Source organism: Olea europaea, chromosome 12 (assembly GCF_002742605.1).
Source record: "Olea europaea var. sylvestris chromosome 12, O_europaea_v1, whole genome shotgun sequence".
Classification (NCBI taxonomy): domain Eukaryota; kingdom Viridiplantae; phylum Streptophyta; class Magnoliopsida; order Lamiales; family Oleaceae; genus Olea; species Olea europaea.
The window spans coordinates 12,908,055-12,925,143 of record NC_036248.1 but is presented as its reverse complement, the minus strand read 5'-3'; the positions used below and the strand labels follow the sequence as shown (position 1 = coordinate 12,925,143).

Below are 17,089 nucleotides of genomic sequence, written 5' to 3'. Positions count from 1 at the left end.
TGAGATTTGTAGCCCATACCACGGGTCTATTTGGAAGATGTTCAATTATCTAAGCACATTCTCTTTCGACAAAGGTATCTCATAATGTCAGTATCACAGTTTTGAATTCTTTATCTATCAAGACTACATCTTGTAGATAAGCTTGTGTACCAAAGTTAGTTTGAATAAGGCGTTTCTGTTGAACAGTTATAGCAACACCGATCACGCCTACAAGGTTACGTAAATTTTTTATATGTCATTTTGCATGCAATAAATTTGAACTTAAAAATAAATGATGAAATATTTTATATGTCATTTTGCATGCAATAAATTTGAACGTTAAAATGAATTATGAAATGTTATATGAAATTATTTATTTAAATTTAATGCAGTAGAAATCTTACTTATGTCTGTATTTTTGTCCATATGCCTCTCTAGTTGATCAAATGCAGTAAGTTCAAATTTTGAGAACATGAGATTCAAATTGTCTTCATTTAATTCTTGAACCATAGTTCTTCCTGTTATATTCCACATTTTTTTTAGGAGAACTCCGAAATTCATTAAAATATTTAACTTTTGCGTTTGACACAATGTATGTTTTTCCAATTTCAAACTCATTGTTTAGTGCAGTGATATTGGCATCATACATTGTTGCTGTGATTTTGTTTCCCTGTTGAAAATTAGAAAAAGATGAAAATATTTAGAAAGTACACAGGTATAGTGATAGGTAAAAATTTATTGAAACAAGAGTTTTGTTTGTACCTCTAAATCCATGAGAGTAGGATTTTGATAACGGCTATTGGAATTTCGAGCAGTCTTTGGGAATTGTTTTTCTGCGACGATAACTTTTGCTGACCGATTGGTTTCTGAAACTGGAATTTGTGGAATGAATTTATGAGGTGCAGCCATTTTGTTATCTGTAAATGATATGAGTGACAAGTTAGAGTGTAAATAAGTATAGCAATTGTTGATATGTTGGAAGAAGAAGAAGAAGATGGTATGGATAGAAGTTAGAATTTCTTACGGTATGAAAGCTGTAAATGGTAACGATAATTTTTATATTTTTGCAAATGTGAAATTGAAGCTTTGTGTTAGCCTATTTATAAAATAAACACTAAGACATAGTCACTTAATAAATATTTTAATGTTGGGTAGACGATGTTGGAAAGACGATGTTAAAGTATTTATGTGTCCATGTGTCAATTGTAAAAAAAGGAAGCATAGATGGGATAAACTAAAAAAAGAAAGACTGAATATTGAACCTTTTTTTTAATGTTTAAAACAAATAAAATTATTTACATTGTAAAATCTCATCAATAGCCATACCTTACTATCTAAATAGTCATACTTTACTGTGTAATCACTGGTATAAGATATGGAGATCGCTTTGAAATTTCACTTATAGTACAAATACGGCCGCAATGGAATATAGGATTATTTTCTTAGTTCTTATTATTTTATTTTATTAAAATTAAAAACGTGACAATTTGGAATAGACAAACATATGAGGAGTACTCAAACGTTTAATATATAGCATGGAAAAGTGAAGTTTTACTTATAGTATAAAAATCGTTTTGAATTGTTTTAATGAAGATAATATTTAGTTTAAATTACATCGAAAGAAATATATACATTTTATATTTATTTGTAGAAAGAGAAATCATGCTATAAATTAATTCATTTAATTTAAATAATATATAAATATACAAATATGCATATGTATAATAAATAGTGAAAAAAATTATTTTATTTGTCTAGAAGACTTTTTACTATCACACATGTAATTGATATCTTATCCTTATCTATACCATTCCTTTTATATCCCAAAAACTTCATCATCTACCTAAAATCAAAGCCAATTACAGTGAAGCAAGCACCATCCATAGCAAATCAAGGCAAGTATTTACTTGAGAAATATAATTGATTTTTGTCTTACTTGAACCTTCGTGCACAGAGGATACTAGCAACGGGAGCTAAGAAACCCGTGCACGGAGGTTATAAGGCAGGGAGGTGTGAAACCTCCATGCACGAAGGCCTTTTTTCAAGGTCTCCGTGCGGAGATCCTTCGGTTTTCGTGCGTGACAACCCAAGCCTTGGATTTCTATGCACAAAGATTTAAATTTTCTACTGTTCATGTATTTTTTAATCTATATAAATATTAGTTTTCCGCTTGTTTAGAATTGTTAAATTTCTTTACAAATATTTTGTTTTCAAATTATTTATGCAGATGTCTTTGGAATATATATTCTCTCCAAATCAATGGTTTTCTGCTATTATTAGTCAATATCCAAATCGGGAATACCTTAAAGACTTTATAGAATTTATAGATGCAAATCAACAATGTTTTATGATTTGCAGTAATTTTTATGAATTTTTTTCTGGAATTATTTATAGAGGAGAGGAAGAGCTATTTAGTAGTAGATTGGAATATGAATTTGTAATGCGGCTTGTAGACTGGCAAAAATAACGAAGTATGGGTAAAATTAGATGATCGTATTATTAGATTTGGTATGCAAGAATTTTGTCTTATCACTAGACTACCTTGTCATGAATCAGTCATGGTGATTGATCATAGAAATCATTAGTTCAATGGTAGTCAAAGAATTACCATGAGAATGCTATTTGAAGTTTTCCATGAATGTGAAGATGAAGTAGATAAATATAAGTTGGGATTAGTTATGTTGGTGGAGTGTGTTATAAAATCAGTTGGAAGAATTATTGATTACAAAACTCTTGGTATGGTCGAGCACCTTGATGAATTTCTTGGATATCCTCAGGGTCGAAAATGATATTTTGTTTTGTTAAATTCACTACAAGAACCACAATTGCAAAGAGCACAAAAAGTATGACGCAACGAACAAATAGATTGTAAGTATGCACTACGAGAGTATCCACTTGCATTTCAGGTATTTTATTCATATTTTGTTTTCTTTTGTTGACTTAATTTATTTGTAAAAGAAGAATAATTGTAATTTGTAATTGTGATGCAATATTGGATATATGAGGCATTTCTAGAAATTGGACAAAAATTTGGACCGGCGTCGATACGAAATAGCACAGAGTCCACGAATGTATAAGTGGAGGCCTAATAAACTGCTGACTGAAAAAACGATTAAGTATTTTCTGACTACTCGAGAGGTACAATTTCTTTTAATGAATATATAACTACATTTTTGTTTAATTATTTAAAAATAAAAATGAAAAAATTATTTTGATATTTTATTAAAATTACAGATTCAGGTTATTTCAACGTTACATCATACGGAGGAAGAATTGAAGACATCTTGGTATATAAATCTTTCACTGTCAGCTGACAATGAACATAGTGTATTAGATGACATCGTCCGTGGAGAATTAGATAATATGGCACGACAAATCCCAGATAATACTTTTGAGGAAGAAAGGGATAATATATATGTGCCAGAGATGACCATTCCTAGTACGTCAAGAACTTCACCAATAGCGGGGCCTAATTATGGATCTAGCGCCTCTAATTATGTAACCGAAGACCGGACGATAGAACTACTGGATGTCCAGAAGCAAGACATAATAAAAGAGGTGTTTGATATATGCGGCAACTTGAGAACAGAAGTTTATGATAATCAAAGACGGTTGTTCGAACAACACCAAAATTGGCAGGAGGATTACACGCAATTTAGTATACGTTCCTACATGGATAACTCATTATCGAGTTTTTTAAACACACATTTGGAGAAAGAGGAACAATTATTCCATCAACAAAAAAAAAATGGCAAGAAGATCATTATCAGACCATGCACTCTTATGTAGATACCAGTTTAGATTCTATGTGATATTATGTTGATGAACAAAATAAGAATATATTGTAGAAATTATTTGAATGGAAATCAAACATGGAAGCCATTATTAGTTGTATGCAAGAAGACATTCCTATTGGTACAGGTCTAATTCCCGATGATCGACCGAAAGATGCATCAACGTCTCAACAAGTCAAAAGTTTTGAAACATCAGAAAGAGAGAAGAAAAAGAAGCAAAAACAAATACAATCTTCGTCGTCTAGAAGACGTCCTTTGAAAGACTATTTTATGCAAAAATACTCTACTCTTAGAGACTGGATAGTGAAGAACGAATCAGGGTTACAAAGATAATTTTTTATTATTGGTTTAAATACTACAATTTTATTTCGATTTATTTAGCACTAATTTTAATTTTGCTATGCAGTATATATTTGGAAGATGCCATTGGAAACATCTACGGAAGAGCTTGGTTGAAAATTTTATTGGATAGAACAAAAGATATAAATACTGTGGTGAGTACAGTTTAGCCATTACAATCAATTTTATTTCATACTTAACATATTTAATTTTTATCAATTTATTCCATCAGGCAATTGAGTTGGAGTTGAAGTTGTTGAGATGATTAATTATTAATGGTTGTACCCACGTGTCTAAAGAATTTGCAATCATGGAAATACTTGGTAATTTCATGTTCATTTCCCGAAAATACTTGGTAACTTTTTTTTGTCAATATTTCGGAGTGGAAATTCCAGATATACGATTGCAGCCATAATGAGCATACACCAGATCAAGTGAAGGCACATGCGAATGCAACAGTTACTGTGATTAATTCTTTACTATTCGACAAAGGTTTTGCAGCGAGACGAGATATAAGCAAACACAAAAATAAAGAAATGAAGGTAGAGATTATACCATATCTACCCTGTGCAAACAACGGGTAAGCATTGAAAATAATTCGTGTTTACTATAATAGATATTTATTCGTACGTAATAATTACAAAAAAGAATTTTTTTTTTTGCAGGCTAAACTGTGGAGTTTTCGTGCTTAAATATATAGAATGTTTTGTTCTAGGATATTTGATATAATGAGTTTCACCAGACAGGATGATTATATATAGACAAAAAAATTACAGTTGATATTTTAAATAATGAATATTTCCTTCATCCACGTCTGTCTTCGTTATTGTAATGGAGTGATGTAATTTGTCATATTGTAATGGAGTAATTGAATGTAGTCATTTAATGACTGTAAATAATGTATTTTATTCAAGTGTTATGTAATTTTGGTAGCCACTGTTCGGTATTTTGAGAATCCCTAATATTCATGTTGAAATTACGGAAAAAAATGAAAATAAACTATTAAAATAACATCAAAACCAAAATGATGTCATACTAAATAATTTTTTTTACCTAAATGTTGCTTTTACAATTATAATTTTTTTTAAACTTAAGGAAATGTAACAAAAAAATTCGGTGTATAGGTAATTTTTGTACATTTTATAAATTAAATTAATCTCATTATTAGTCGTGATTTTTTTATTTACACGTAACTTTTAATATTTTAGATAGAAATAGAGAATTATTTTGTAAAAAAAATGATTTAAATAAATATTTTTCTACTGAAATAAATGGTTGATAGTTGATAGGGTGAAAAAATAGAAAAGAAACATTGCGTGTCAGATTCAAAGTAATGGACAAACATTGCAGTGGAGATGACAGTACACTGAAATGGCGTGTGAAAAATCGGGTGTTGGCAAACCCAACTTCAAAATAGTTGAACGTGTACATTTTCTCCATTTTTCACATTATCAACTGTGAATTAGATTATATAATTTTATTAGTAATAATATTTTTTAATACTTTTTTTTTTATAGAAAAGTGATTCTTTATTTTTAAAATATAAAAAGTTTCTTATAACTAAAAAATAATTTAGTTTTTCAAACAAGAGTATGAAAAAATGAAAATACTATTAACGAAATAAATTTTGTTTATAAAACGTAAAAAGTACTTATAAGTATAAAATTCACGTAAAGTTATTTAGAAGAAAAAATTAATTTTTAATTGTAAAGGCTACGTACAGGTTAGATATTTGAATATATTTAATTTATTGAATTAAATATAAATATTTGCTATTCTTAGTTTTTTTAAACAAAATTTTAAAAATAGTAAAAATTTCAATAATTGTTTTTGTCTTATACTTGAAAAACTAATTATAAGTAAAAAAATACGAACGTAAAATTTTTGAAGTATAAATATTTAAATATATTTTATTTTTCAAATTAAATAGTGATAAAAAAATTACACTATCTCGAATGTAAAGAATAACTTATAAGAAAAAAATATTCCAGTTTATTTAAAAATAATAACAAAAACTTATAATTGTAAAAGTTACTTATAGTAAAAAATGAACGTAAATATTTTTAAGTAAATATTTATACATATTTCATTTTTGCAAATAAATTATTTTGAATAAAATATTAATAACAAAAAATGAATTAAAAAAATTGAATAAAAAAGAAGATATGGCACTTCAAACACGGAATAAGAACACTTCTTGCATGGAGTGGTTTCACTCCATGTGCAGAGTTTGTATAGAGTAAAACAACTCCTTGCAACTACTCCATGGAGTGGACACATCTCTGCACACTTTCTTTTTCCTATTTCTATTTCATTTTTTTAATTTTTTAATTGTTTTGTCTTTATCTATGATTTAACTTTGTTTTTTAAACGAGTGTTCTTCTTTGATAAGTTTTCGTTATTTAATATTATTTTTAGACTTCTTTTAGTATAAATATGAAAATATATATTGTTATTGAAACTATATTTTAATAAAAGGATTACTATATCTAGAGTGTCAAAATTTATTTGAAAGTAAAAAAGGTAAAAAAAAAACGAAAAAAGAAAATGTATAATTGTAAAAAGTACTTATATGTAAAAAAAAAAAAAAAAAAAAAACCCAAATTATTTTGAATAAAATATTAATAACAAAAAATGAATTAAAAAAATTGAATAAAAAAGAAGATATGGCACTTCAAACACGGAATAAGAACACTTCTTGCATGGAGTGGTTTCACTCCATGTGCAGAGTTTGTATAGAGTGAAACAACTCCTTGCAACTACTCCATGGAGTGGACACATCTCTGCACACTTTCTTTTTCCTATTTCTATTTCTATTTCATTTTTTTATTTTTTTAATTGCTTTGTCTTTATCTATGATTTAACTTTGTTTTTTAAAAGAGTGTTCTTCTTTGATAAGTTTTCGTTATTTAATATTATTTTTAGACTTCTTTTAGTATAAATATGAAAATATATATTGTTATTGAAACTATATTTTAATAAAAGGATTACTATATCTAGAGTGTCAAAATTTATTTGAAAGTAAAAAAGGTAAAAAAAAATATATATATATATATATATATAATTGTAAAAAGTACTTATATGTAAAAAAAAAAAAAAAAAAAACCCTCAATATTTTAATTTATATTAAAAAAAAAAAAAAAAAAAACCCCCAAAAATTTTTTTTTTTTTTTTTTTTTTTTTTTTTTTTTTTTTTGTGAACAACGAGAATAGTTATTTTCAATAATATAATTCATCTACTTTTGTAACCTGTGAACCTGTTTTAATAAGAATTTATCTATTTCTAGTACCTCTTGTCAAATCGTGTCTTTGGCCCCACGAAGTTACTTTATTTTTTCATCCATTTTTCAACCCCCTTTATTGACCAAGATAGCCTCATCTCTGTTTGATTTCTGAACATATATTTTGGCATTATAACACATTTTCGTGAATTTCAATGCGAACTACAGGCCCGTTGAGTCATGTAATTCAGACATTGTTGCCATGTCAGTGGAGCGCAGTCATTAATGCAGCACAAAATGATGATCTTACCCCCTCCCCCCCCTCTTTGTCCTATGTAGTAAAAAAAACAATAGGATTTCTTCGTCCTTTTCGCCCAACATTTGGCTTTAGAAAAAGAATTTCTGCAAAGTGTAATGTACATTGCAGAGATGGACCCCAACAAATTTAAAAAGAAGGTTGAGTAATGCAAATGCATGTGAAAAAATAGTGCAATGGGTAATTCTTTATAACAGTAGGAGTCCAGAATGAACGGTATGGCACATGGGGCCCTGTCCTCTTTCAAATGGAGACAAATAATGGCAAATAAATTTTTTAAAAGGGGGCTAAATGAATAAGAACGAAAAGTACATTTTATCTAGCCTATATAATTATGTGTTTTCAATATTTACTTACAAGAATTTTTAGCCTTCCAAATTTGCATATCTTACTCCAGACTTGTTGGTGCTTCATTGAAACAGGTCTTTTTCTATTTACTTTCTTCTATTTTAATTCTATAGTTTTAAGTTATAAATTATTCGAAGATTGACGGACTTTTACCTAAAAATCTATAGATGCACACAATCTCTTATTCGTTTTTGTTATAGTGTTATAAAAACCTACTCTTTCATTCATATGAAAAAAATATGTACATGTTATCGTTGTAAAAATTGTTTCACTGCAGTGCTTCAAAATGGACGTTCCACGTCGTTTTTACATAACTATCAATAATTCCTTCAATCACGGCATCAATATAGTCAGTCATACAATATTATTATTTTTTAGTTGGAATAAAATTTTCTCATATTGTACTTATAGTTTTCGTCCGTATATATATAGATGATTCCTAGATCATTTGCGAAAGACTGGAGACATGGATTCGGCGATACAATACGTGTAATTGCGTACGATGGTATAATTGCGACAATAAGATTAGAAATAGTTAATGGAAAAATATATTTAACTGATGGATGAGAGCAATTTTTCGACCATCACAATTTACACGATGGTTATTGCCTAATATTTGAATATACCGGAAATTCTACATTCAACGTGATCATAATGGATGATTTTGGGTTAGAAGTGAATTATGACTCGGAAGAATGTGAAGAAAGCAACAATTCGAATATGAGTAATCTTGCATTCGAAGTGAAGTTAACACCCCATAAATACAGCCATCGAAAAATTGTAATTCTCCTTTTGAATAAATATCTTCATTCTGCAATTGTACTCGGCCTATAATTATGACCTCAAGATTAATAATTCATTCATGGCATTACAGTATATACTGGGAAGATTTGTCGAGCTGCAATTGCCAAAATTCGTCTGTACTGTTCAAATTCACGACTCCTCACATCAAAATTGGGATATCACACAAATTTAAGGCCAAATGGTGTGATACGTTGTCTCACTATAAACTGGGCACATTTTCTCTCTTTGAAGGAATTACAAATGGGTGATACATGCGTCTTTGAACTACTGAAGAACGAATCTCTGAAATTTTTAATCTACAAAAAAAATCACATTGATGGAAGTTTGACAAGATTATGAGACTTTTTCATTTTAACTTATTTTTCATTTTGGCTATTTTTGTATGCAATGATAATGTTTTACTACAAATTTTATATTAATCTAATTTGTTACTATCTAATCTTATTGGATCTACTTTATTTACGTACTTATATATTTGATCAACATTTAAATAACTTTTAATTTTGCAATAATGAAGAGAGTCCAATTTATACTAAAAATTAGGAAACTAATTAAAAATGTATTAAAATTCTAAAACCTAATTTAAAAGGAATTAAAATTATAAAATACTATCAACCTAGTAAATACGTCCAAAACTATTGTTAAATATGGAAACAAATATTAAAAAAACCTAATTGAATAAGAGGACAAATGCAAAGGGATCATTTTGGCTATTTTTGTATGCAATGATAATGTTTTACTACAAATTTTATATTAATCTAATTTGTTACTATCTAATCTTATTGGATCTACTTTATTTACGTACTTATATATTTGATCAACATTTAAATAACTTTTAATTTTGCAATAATGAAGAGAGTCCAATTTATACTAAAAATTAGGAAACTAATTAAAAATGTATTAAAATTCTAAAACCTAATTTAAAAGGAATTAAAATTATAAAATACTATCAACCTAGTAAATACGTCCAAAACTATTGTTAAATATGGAAACAAATATTAAAAAAAACCTAATTGAATAAGGAGACAAATGCTAAAGGATCAAAACAAATTGTTGGCCAAATCTATTAACTTTGGTGACTGGCTAAAATTCTGGGAAAATTTTTGCTCCGGATGCATTGCGACCGCATGGTTCATGTTAATGCAGTCGCATGGTTATATGTATTCCTGCCACTGAGTTCCCTGTGACCATCTATACGACCGCATGACTGGTTATGCGTTGTGGTCGCATGGATGAAGCTGCAGCCATCCTATTCCTTGTTCAAGCCAAGCTGCTTCACTCCGTTCCTTGCTGATCCATATTGTTCCAGCTTACTATGGCTTCCATTTCCAACTTGTGACTTGGCTCTTAAGCTTGTCCCAAGTTGCCCAGATCTTGTGGTTTGCCTCAGGTTGATCTGGCTCTCTTCGGTCATCATTTATTGATTTCATTCCATTTCATGCAACCAAGTTCCTCCACCTTGTTTGCCTTTGTTTCCCAGCTGGTTGCAGCAAGTTAAATTGGCCTTCAACCAAAATATCAATCTTGGAATTTTGGCTTGTAATCTTCAACCTATAACTTGATTCTTGGCCCATCATTTTTTAACATGCTGGACTCCTTGGTTGGAGCATAAAAGTAGCCGACTTTATTAACTCTTCGAAGTCTCGGACTTGGCTCAATTCTTGGATTCGTTGCCATATGAATATTGGAACAAATAATGGTTAGCTTGAACGCCCTTTTTAGCCTCCAATTATGCTCACAAATTGGCTTCAATCTCCCTTCATCAACCATTAATGCTTCGGCCATTTCCAGGGCATCCCGAATCACATCACAACTAAAGATATATTATGTTGTCTCACCTGAATTCTCACTGATAGTCATTGCAATATGCAAAGTATGAGTCATTAAAAACAATTGTACAATCATAATATTGTATTGGAACTTAATAAAATATGAAATTTCATAAAAGATAGTGGATAAAACTTGGTTAAAATAATCTAACATTTGCATTGTAGTTGAAAAAAGAAGCATTTCATTTATCATAGCCGACAGAGAAGTCACGGACAAAGAAATAAATTGCAATAAATCGAAAATATACCTATAAAGAAGGTGCAATTCTATGAATGTATGAACGAAAGAACCTCCTTGTACACAACATTTTCGGTACATGAGTTGTGCGTATAATCTTCGTTGGATGGTTTAAGTAGAACTTTAATAGATCTACTTATTTTTGCTCTTGACAATGCTACATATACTTGACCATGGCAGAAAACTACTTCTGGAAGATACAAACCCATGAAATTAAGTGTCTGACCCTGTGCTTTATTTATTGTCATTGCAAAGCATGGTCTAATTGGGAGTTGAGTCAATTTAAATGGAATTGTAGTTCGATCAGTTTTAAGAGTTATGAAAGAGATCTTACGTAAGAAAACTTGTTTTCCACGATATTCACCAGTTGTGATTTCAGCAAGAATAACATTTCTCTCAAATTTTCGACAGGTAAGGCGTGTTCCATTGCATAACCCCTCGAAAGGATTAATATTTCGTCATAACATTACAGGACAATTGACCTTTAGTTTCAACTCAAGAGGTGGAATACCATTTGGTGTCAAAGTATTCAAGAAGTCTTCCTGTAGGTCTTGTTCTAATTTCTCAATTGGTTCATCAAAACTATAGTATGTGATACTTTGATCAGGAATTTGTTTAAGCAAAAGTCCATTAATGTAGGTAGTCAACATATTCATTTGTAGGCGTAAGAATAACACGATTGATCATCGTATATAAATGATCGGCATATGTGTTTACATTGGGAAACACACAATGTATCAATTTTTTTAAAGACGTAATTTCATCTTCGAATGGTAGAACTATACTATTTGGTAGCTTAATACAGTTACAAGTATGTTCTTGTTCTGTTCCACCGCCAATTCTAAGTATTCACAAAACCTGCGATCGGACTTCGCTCTCATATTTTCAACCAGTGCCAAATGTACAAAAAAAGGCCACAAATACAAGTAAATTATGCTAGCCTTTACTATATCTTCTTTGTTTCCCTCAGGTACAACTGGTAGAATCTGTCTGAAATCTCCTCCTAAAACTACTACTTTTCCACCAAAAGGCAAGCTACAATCAGTAATGTTTATAAGCATTTTGTCTACAGCTTCTACAACACAACGATTTACCATAGGTGCTTCATCCCAAATTATTAGCCTACACATTTTCAACAAAGTTCCTAAGGTCGATTGCTTGCTAATAGAGCAGTTGACTTCACTACCGTTTTTAAAGGGATTTTAAATCTCGAATGAGCAGTTAGAACTCCGGGCAATAAAGATGAAGCCACTCCAGACGATGTAGCTGCTAAAGCTATGAAATGTCGACATTTGACAGCAGCCAAAAGTGCTCTATATAAAAAAGTCTTTCCTATCCCACTCGGACCATCGATAAAAAAAAATTCCACTTGATTCAGTTTGTACTCTTTATATAATTGTATTATATGCAAATTGTTATTCTTTATTTAACATCGTTGCACAACTAAAACTTTTTTCAATATTCAAGTTGGTTGTTTCCTCTGCAACTATTCTCATCAATCTTTCATCGTCGTCTATATTTACGTTAAATGACATGATTCCATAATGGTTTATATTTTTACCAAGTGATTCTAAAATAGAACTTATATTCTCTAAAACTCTTACTTCAACAATTTCAACTGGCATATTTTGATTTAAATAATCATCAGTCATATAAGGCTTAAATTTATCCCACAATAACTTAGGATTATTTGGATTGCACATTGTAAGAAACGTAGCAAAAAAAGTCTTAAAGAAGAAGGCATTTCGTAAATAATAGTTTCAGATAAACATTCTTCACAACGAGTATCTCCATTTAATAAACCATGTAGAAGCGCAACTGCACGAAATGTACCAACATTTACCCCATTAAAAGTGCTTAAATCATTAAACGATGTTGGACCTCTAATATGATTAAGAAGAAGACGAAGAAAATATCGTTCTCCTTAATATGGATTTATCGAGACAATTCGTCCTATAATAATCTGCTTCTTTTTAGGAGTTCATGTTTTGTTATATGCATTCCAAACAAAATGTGTTGAAAAATCTCAATACAAAAGCGTTCGAGCAAATTTATTTACTTTATTTACTCGAAAAAACTCAGTTAACATTGTTTTTCTCGTATTTTCATTCTCAATAACAGAAAATAAATTGTTCGTATTTTTATAAATTACACATTGATGATCTTCAATATGAAGTTATAAAGAACAAACAACTGGATAGATTTCTGATAAATTGAAAGCAAAAAATCCTCCACATAGCTCAGGTGGAGATATCCATCTAACAGATTGGTAAGTAGAAATTTCATCAATGTCTTTGTCTATATTATTTTTGCCAACCAAAAAATTAATACGATCATGTCCTCTGTATACATATTTATATAAATATTTGACAGCTTTAATAGAACAACATACTTCAACATTGATATGACAATCGAATTTTGCACTTAAATAAGGATTATATGGCATAACACATTGATTGTCTAACATTTGACCTCTCACTTTAACATAAGTACCATTATTACGCCGCCTATACACTGGGTACGAATTATCTTCAAACATAGTATTATTACAATAATCCTTTGGGTATTTATTTTTACAACAACTATTTTTTTCATGCATGTGTTTTTAGGATTTAGATTTTCACAAGGACCGTGCATATTGTACTTTACAATAACTGAATGAAGATAAGGATGTATATTTTTATTAGGAATTTTACAAGAGACTATCATATCAACTTGGTTAGTGAAAGAAATTTTATGGCCGCAGTTAAAAATCAACAATAGATGTGCATGAGGGAGACCTCTTTTTTTGAAATTCAATCACGTATATATGAGCAATAACAGGACCAAAAATATTTCTCTTGTATAAATCATTTTTAAGCTCGTCTAATTTTGCTCTAAATACACGCACAATAAGATCTGGTCGATTTTGAACCTCATCATTATGTTTTAATTCTTGCTTAATTTCTGGCCAATTTGGATTACATGTTATAGTTATAAATAAATCTGATTTTCCATAACGTTGGACAAGAGTCATAGCATCTAAGTACCTCTTCAGTATATCTCTAGGTCCACATGTAAAGAATTGTGGTAAAACAAATTTCTTTCCAGTTTTGAACCCTCTTGTTTCTCCATTATGTACACTGTTTATAATACCTTGATAAAGTTTAGCATGAATTTGTTTTTGATTACTATGAAAATAATCTAATCTGGATGTCTCTATTTTAACATACATATCCACAACATATTATTGGAAAAGTCTACCAGAGTGAAGTAACACAGACTTACCAGAAGGCCTAATCTGTGACTTGTACGAACGACATGATACCTGAGACCGTTTCTTCGTATCCTTCAACACTACATAAGCGAAAATGAATAAAATTTTATATTTACTTTCAATATCACATTTGTAGAGCTATAATAGACACAAGGAATTATATAAGCAAACCTGCAGCCTCTTTTTCGATAATTTGACCTGCAGAATTTATCACATTAGGATCAGCAACATAGTCTACAAACTGTGCGAGTTGAGAAGATGTTTGTTCGTATTTTAGAATGCCTTCATGCCAACCATAATCACCAAATGGGAAGAGCAAAGGATATTGTAGAGGATTATAACAACCATAATAATAATGAACCCTATGTGAATCACCAGAATGATCATATATAGTAATATCACGAACGCTAATATTTACATTTTCATCATCCTCAACCCATATAGCAGCTACTTGAGACGTCGACAAAGTATTAAAGACTCTCTGACCGAGTCTTGGGTGGCATCTTATTTGAATTTTATGCTCATACAGATCAATTATATTGTTTAAAGACCTAAAAAATTACTATACAGATTTACCTTCAAGATTTCGATTAGACGAAATAAAATAGATTATACCAGGTGTTCTGAAGTTTTCATACGATTTTCTAGTTCATTAGCTATATCATAAAAATATTATTATCTGACATAAGTTGATTTACATAATGATATATTTGTCCCTGAACTCTAGATGTGTAGATACCTTTGTATGCTTTAAACAGTTCTTCGTCTTACTTTACACCAAATGAAGTGAACGCAAAGTGGTTATTATATCCACGTGCATATTTTTTAAATTCCATACATGCAGGCTCTTTAGACGTAAAAAAAGTATACAATTCATCCGGTGAATCGGGCATAAAAAGTTTCACCTTTCCTCCAGAGCAACAAAAACCTTTAGGTTCCCTATACAATTTGCATCCACCACAATGCTTACAATAAGCACAAGTTGGTAATACATATGCAGTTGCTGGTACACTTAACAAATTAGAACTTCCATGTAATTCAGAATAAAAAATATTTGTCGATTCTCCATTCGAAGTAGATGCCTCGGAATGTATTATATATTCATGTACATAATCAATTTCAGAAGTATTATTTGTAGATAATATACGATCATTTATTCTTTTACGACGATCAATACTTACAGTTTCATTTCGATATCTCCTATCTGCCTGCCTTCGATTTTGTTGTTGGCGAATAAAAGCATTATATGATTGACTTGTGCTTTGAGACAAAGTTTGAAGGTCAAAACGACCAGGCTCTTCATTCATAGATTTTTCGAAAGAATCCATGAAAACAATGAACTGACCTCTGATTTCAATAATAGAAGAAATTATTAATTTAATTAAAAACCAACAAATAATGATAATATTACATTTAACATACTATAAACTAAATTTACTGAACTCAGATACATGTTAGGAAACTTTTTACAAATCAACAATCCTCTTTATAAAAGCAGGTAAGAAAAGAACTATAAACAGTACTAACTGGATCGTAACACCCAAACATTCCAACAAATTGTTGTAATCTTCATTAAATATAAAAAACAATTGTTGAAAAATTTAAACTTCTCATGCAAATAACGGTAAAGAAAGAAAGACATAGACAAGTTTTATACACAAAACAAAAAAATTATGCTACATTAGTTAAAGCTGAAAAAAAAAGTAAGAAATTTAAATACATATGAAAGCAAACATAAAAAAAAAAAAGACCTTCATAGCCATATCCAACAAATAAAGAAAATTTTAATTAGATTTTCATGTATATACAGAAACAATAACATACCTCACATTTACGTAGAAAAAGATAAGTGAAGTTAAATTTTCATCTGTACACAGGATAAAAAATAACATATACGTTAAATAAATTTGAAAAACTAAAAAAAAAAAAACACAAAGAAAAACCAAATTTTGCAAGAACATACCCAAACATAATCGTTACAAATTCCATGATTTTATTCTCCAAGATTGTGATGAGGACTACACTAATTTTTTTCCTGCAGAAGGAAACAAGAATATCGAAAGTTTTACGAAACAAAAATATGGAAAGTTCTTTTGTAGACGGAAGTTTGAATTTTTTGGAGACAAATCAATCCAATTGAAGGAATGAAAGAAAATGGATGACTTGAGAAAGTGATAGATGCTACATTACTTTATATATTTTTTTATATCTTATTTTATTTATGTTAAATCAAAAAGACAAACCATTTTAACCAAACCCATTTCAAAACTGTTTAATGTGAAAACTTACATGACAAAAATATCATTCTGGCCTTTTTTTTGGTAACAAAAAGCAATGAAATTTTCACCAATCCACCGGAAAAGAAGTAAAAAAATATAATAAATACAAATAATTTAAATTGGAATCATTTTAATCGAGCAATTCACAAATAAAAAAAAGGATGAAAAAAATTTATACAAAGAACAAATTTAAATTTAAAATTTTTCTAAAAGAGAATCTCTTTTCACGGTGATAAATGCAGTGATTTAAAGAATTAAAGTGAACCATAAATAAAGGGCAAAGAATGGGGAAAAAAAGTAAATTTTCTAAAAATTTGATTTTTTTTTTTATAAATATTGACAAAATTGAAAATAGAAGGAAATTCCTCCTTCTATGGAAAGAAAAAGCAAATTTTTTCATCTCTTTAATCTATATAAACGTTTTTTTTAACAAAGCGTATGAAGTATGTTTGACTATTTTTGATGTTTCGACCATTCGATATGTCTATAATATACTTCTCGAAATGAACTTCTAGACAGCATAAAACATTTATCAATTCGAACACCGTACAATCGTCGAAGATTTTTTTAAATTGGCTTGTTGTCGGAATTCACGAAATAATAATTTCGAAATGCCTATTTTGACACTCCGTGACATTTACTACGATTGACTGTTTCACGCACCATCAACGACATGGTGTACCATG

The 17,089-nt window shown here is 29.6% G+C and overlaps 1 protein-coding gene across 2 annotated transcripts; it reads left to right on the top strand.

Annotated features, from left to right (window-relative positions):
• The first annotated feature begins 1,848 nt into the window (after positions 1 to 1,848).
• LOC111406978 lies at positions 1,849 to 4,971 on the top strand. 2 transcript variants are annotated; one of them, XR_002705010.1, is made up of 5 exons: positions 1,849 to 2,885; positions 2,995 to 3,117; positions 3,214 to 4,267; positions 4,508 to 4,692; positions 4,778 to 4,971. XR_002705010.1 is itself a non-coding variant. In XM_023036326.1 (2 exons), exons 1-2 carry the CDS (start codon positions 3,049 to 3,051, stop codon positions 3,766 to 3,768), a joined length of 624 nt encoding a protein of 207 aa, XP_022892094.1. In that variant the 5' UTR covers positions 1,849 to 3,048; the 3' UTR covers positions 3,769 to 3,893. The 2 variants fall into 2 exon arrangements, 1 of the variants encoding a protein (XP_022892094.1); XM_023036326.1 differs by lacking the exons at positions 4,508 to 4,692; positions 4,778 to 4,971 and having other exon boundaries at positions 1,849 to 3,117; positions 3,214 to 3,893.
• The last annotated feature ends 12,118 nt before the right edge of the window (positions 4,972 to 17,089 follow it).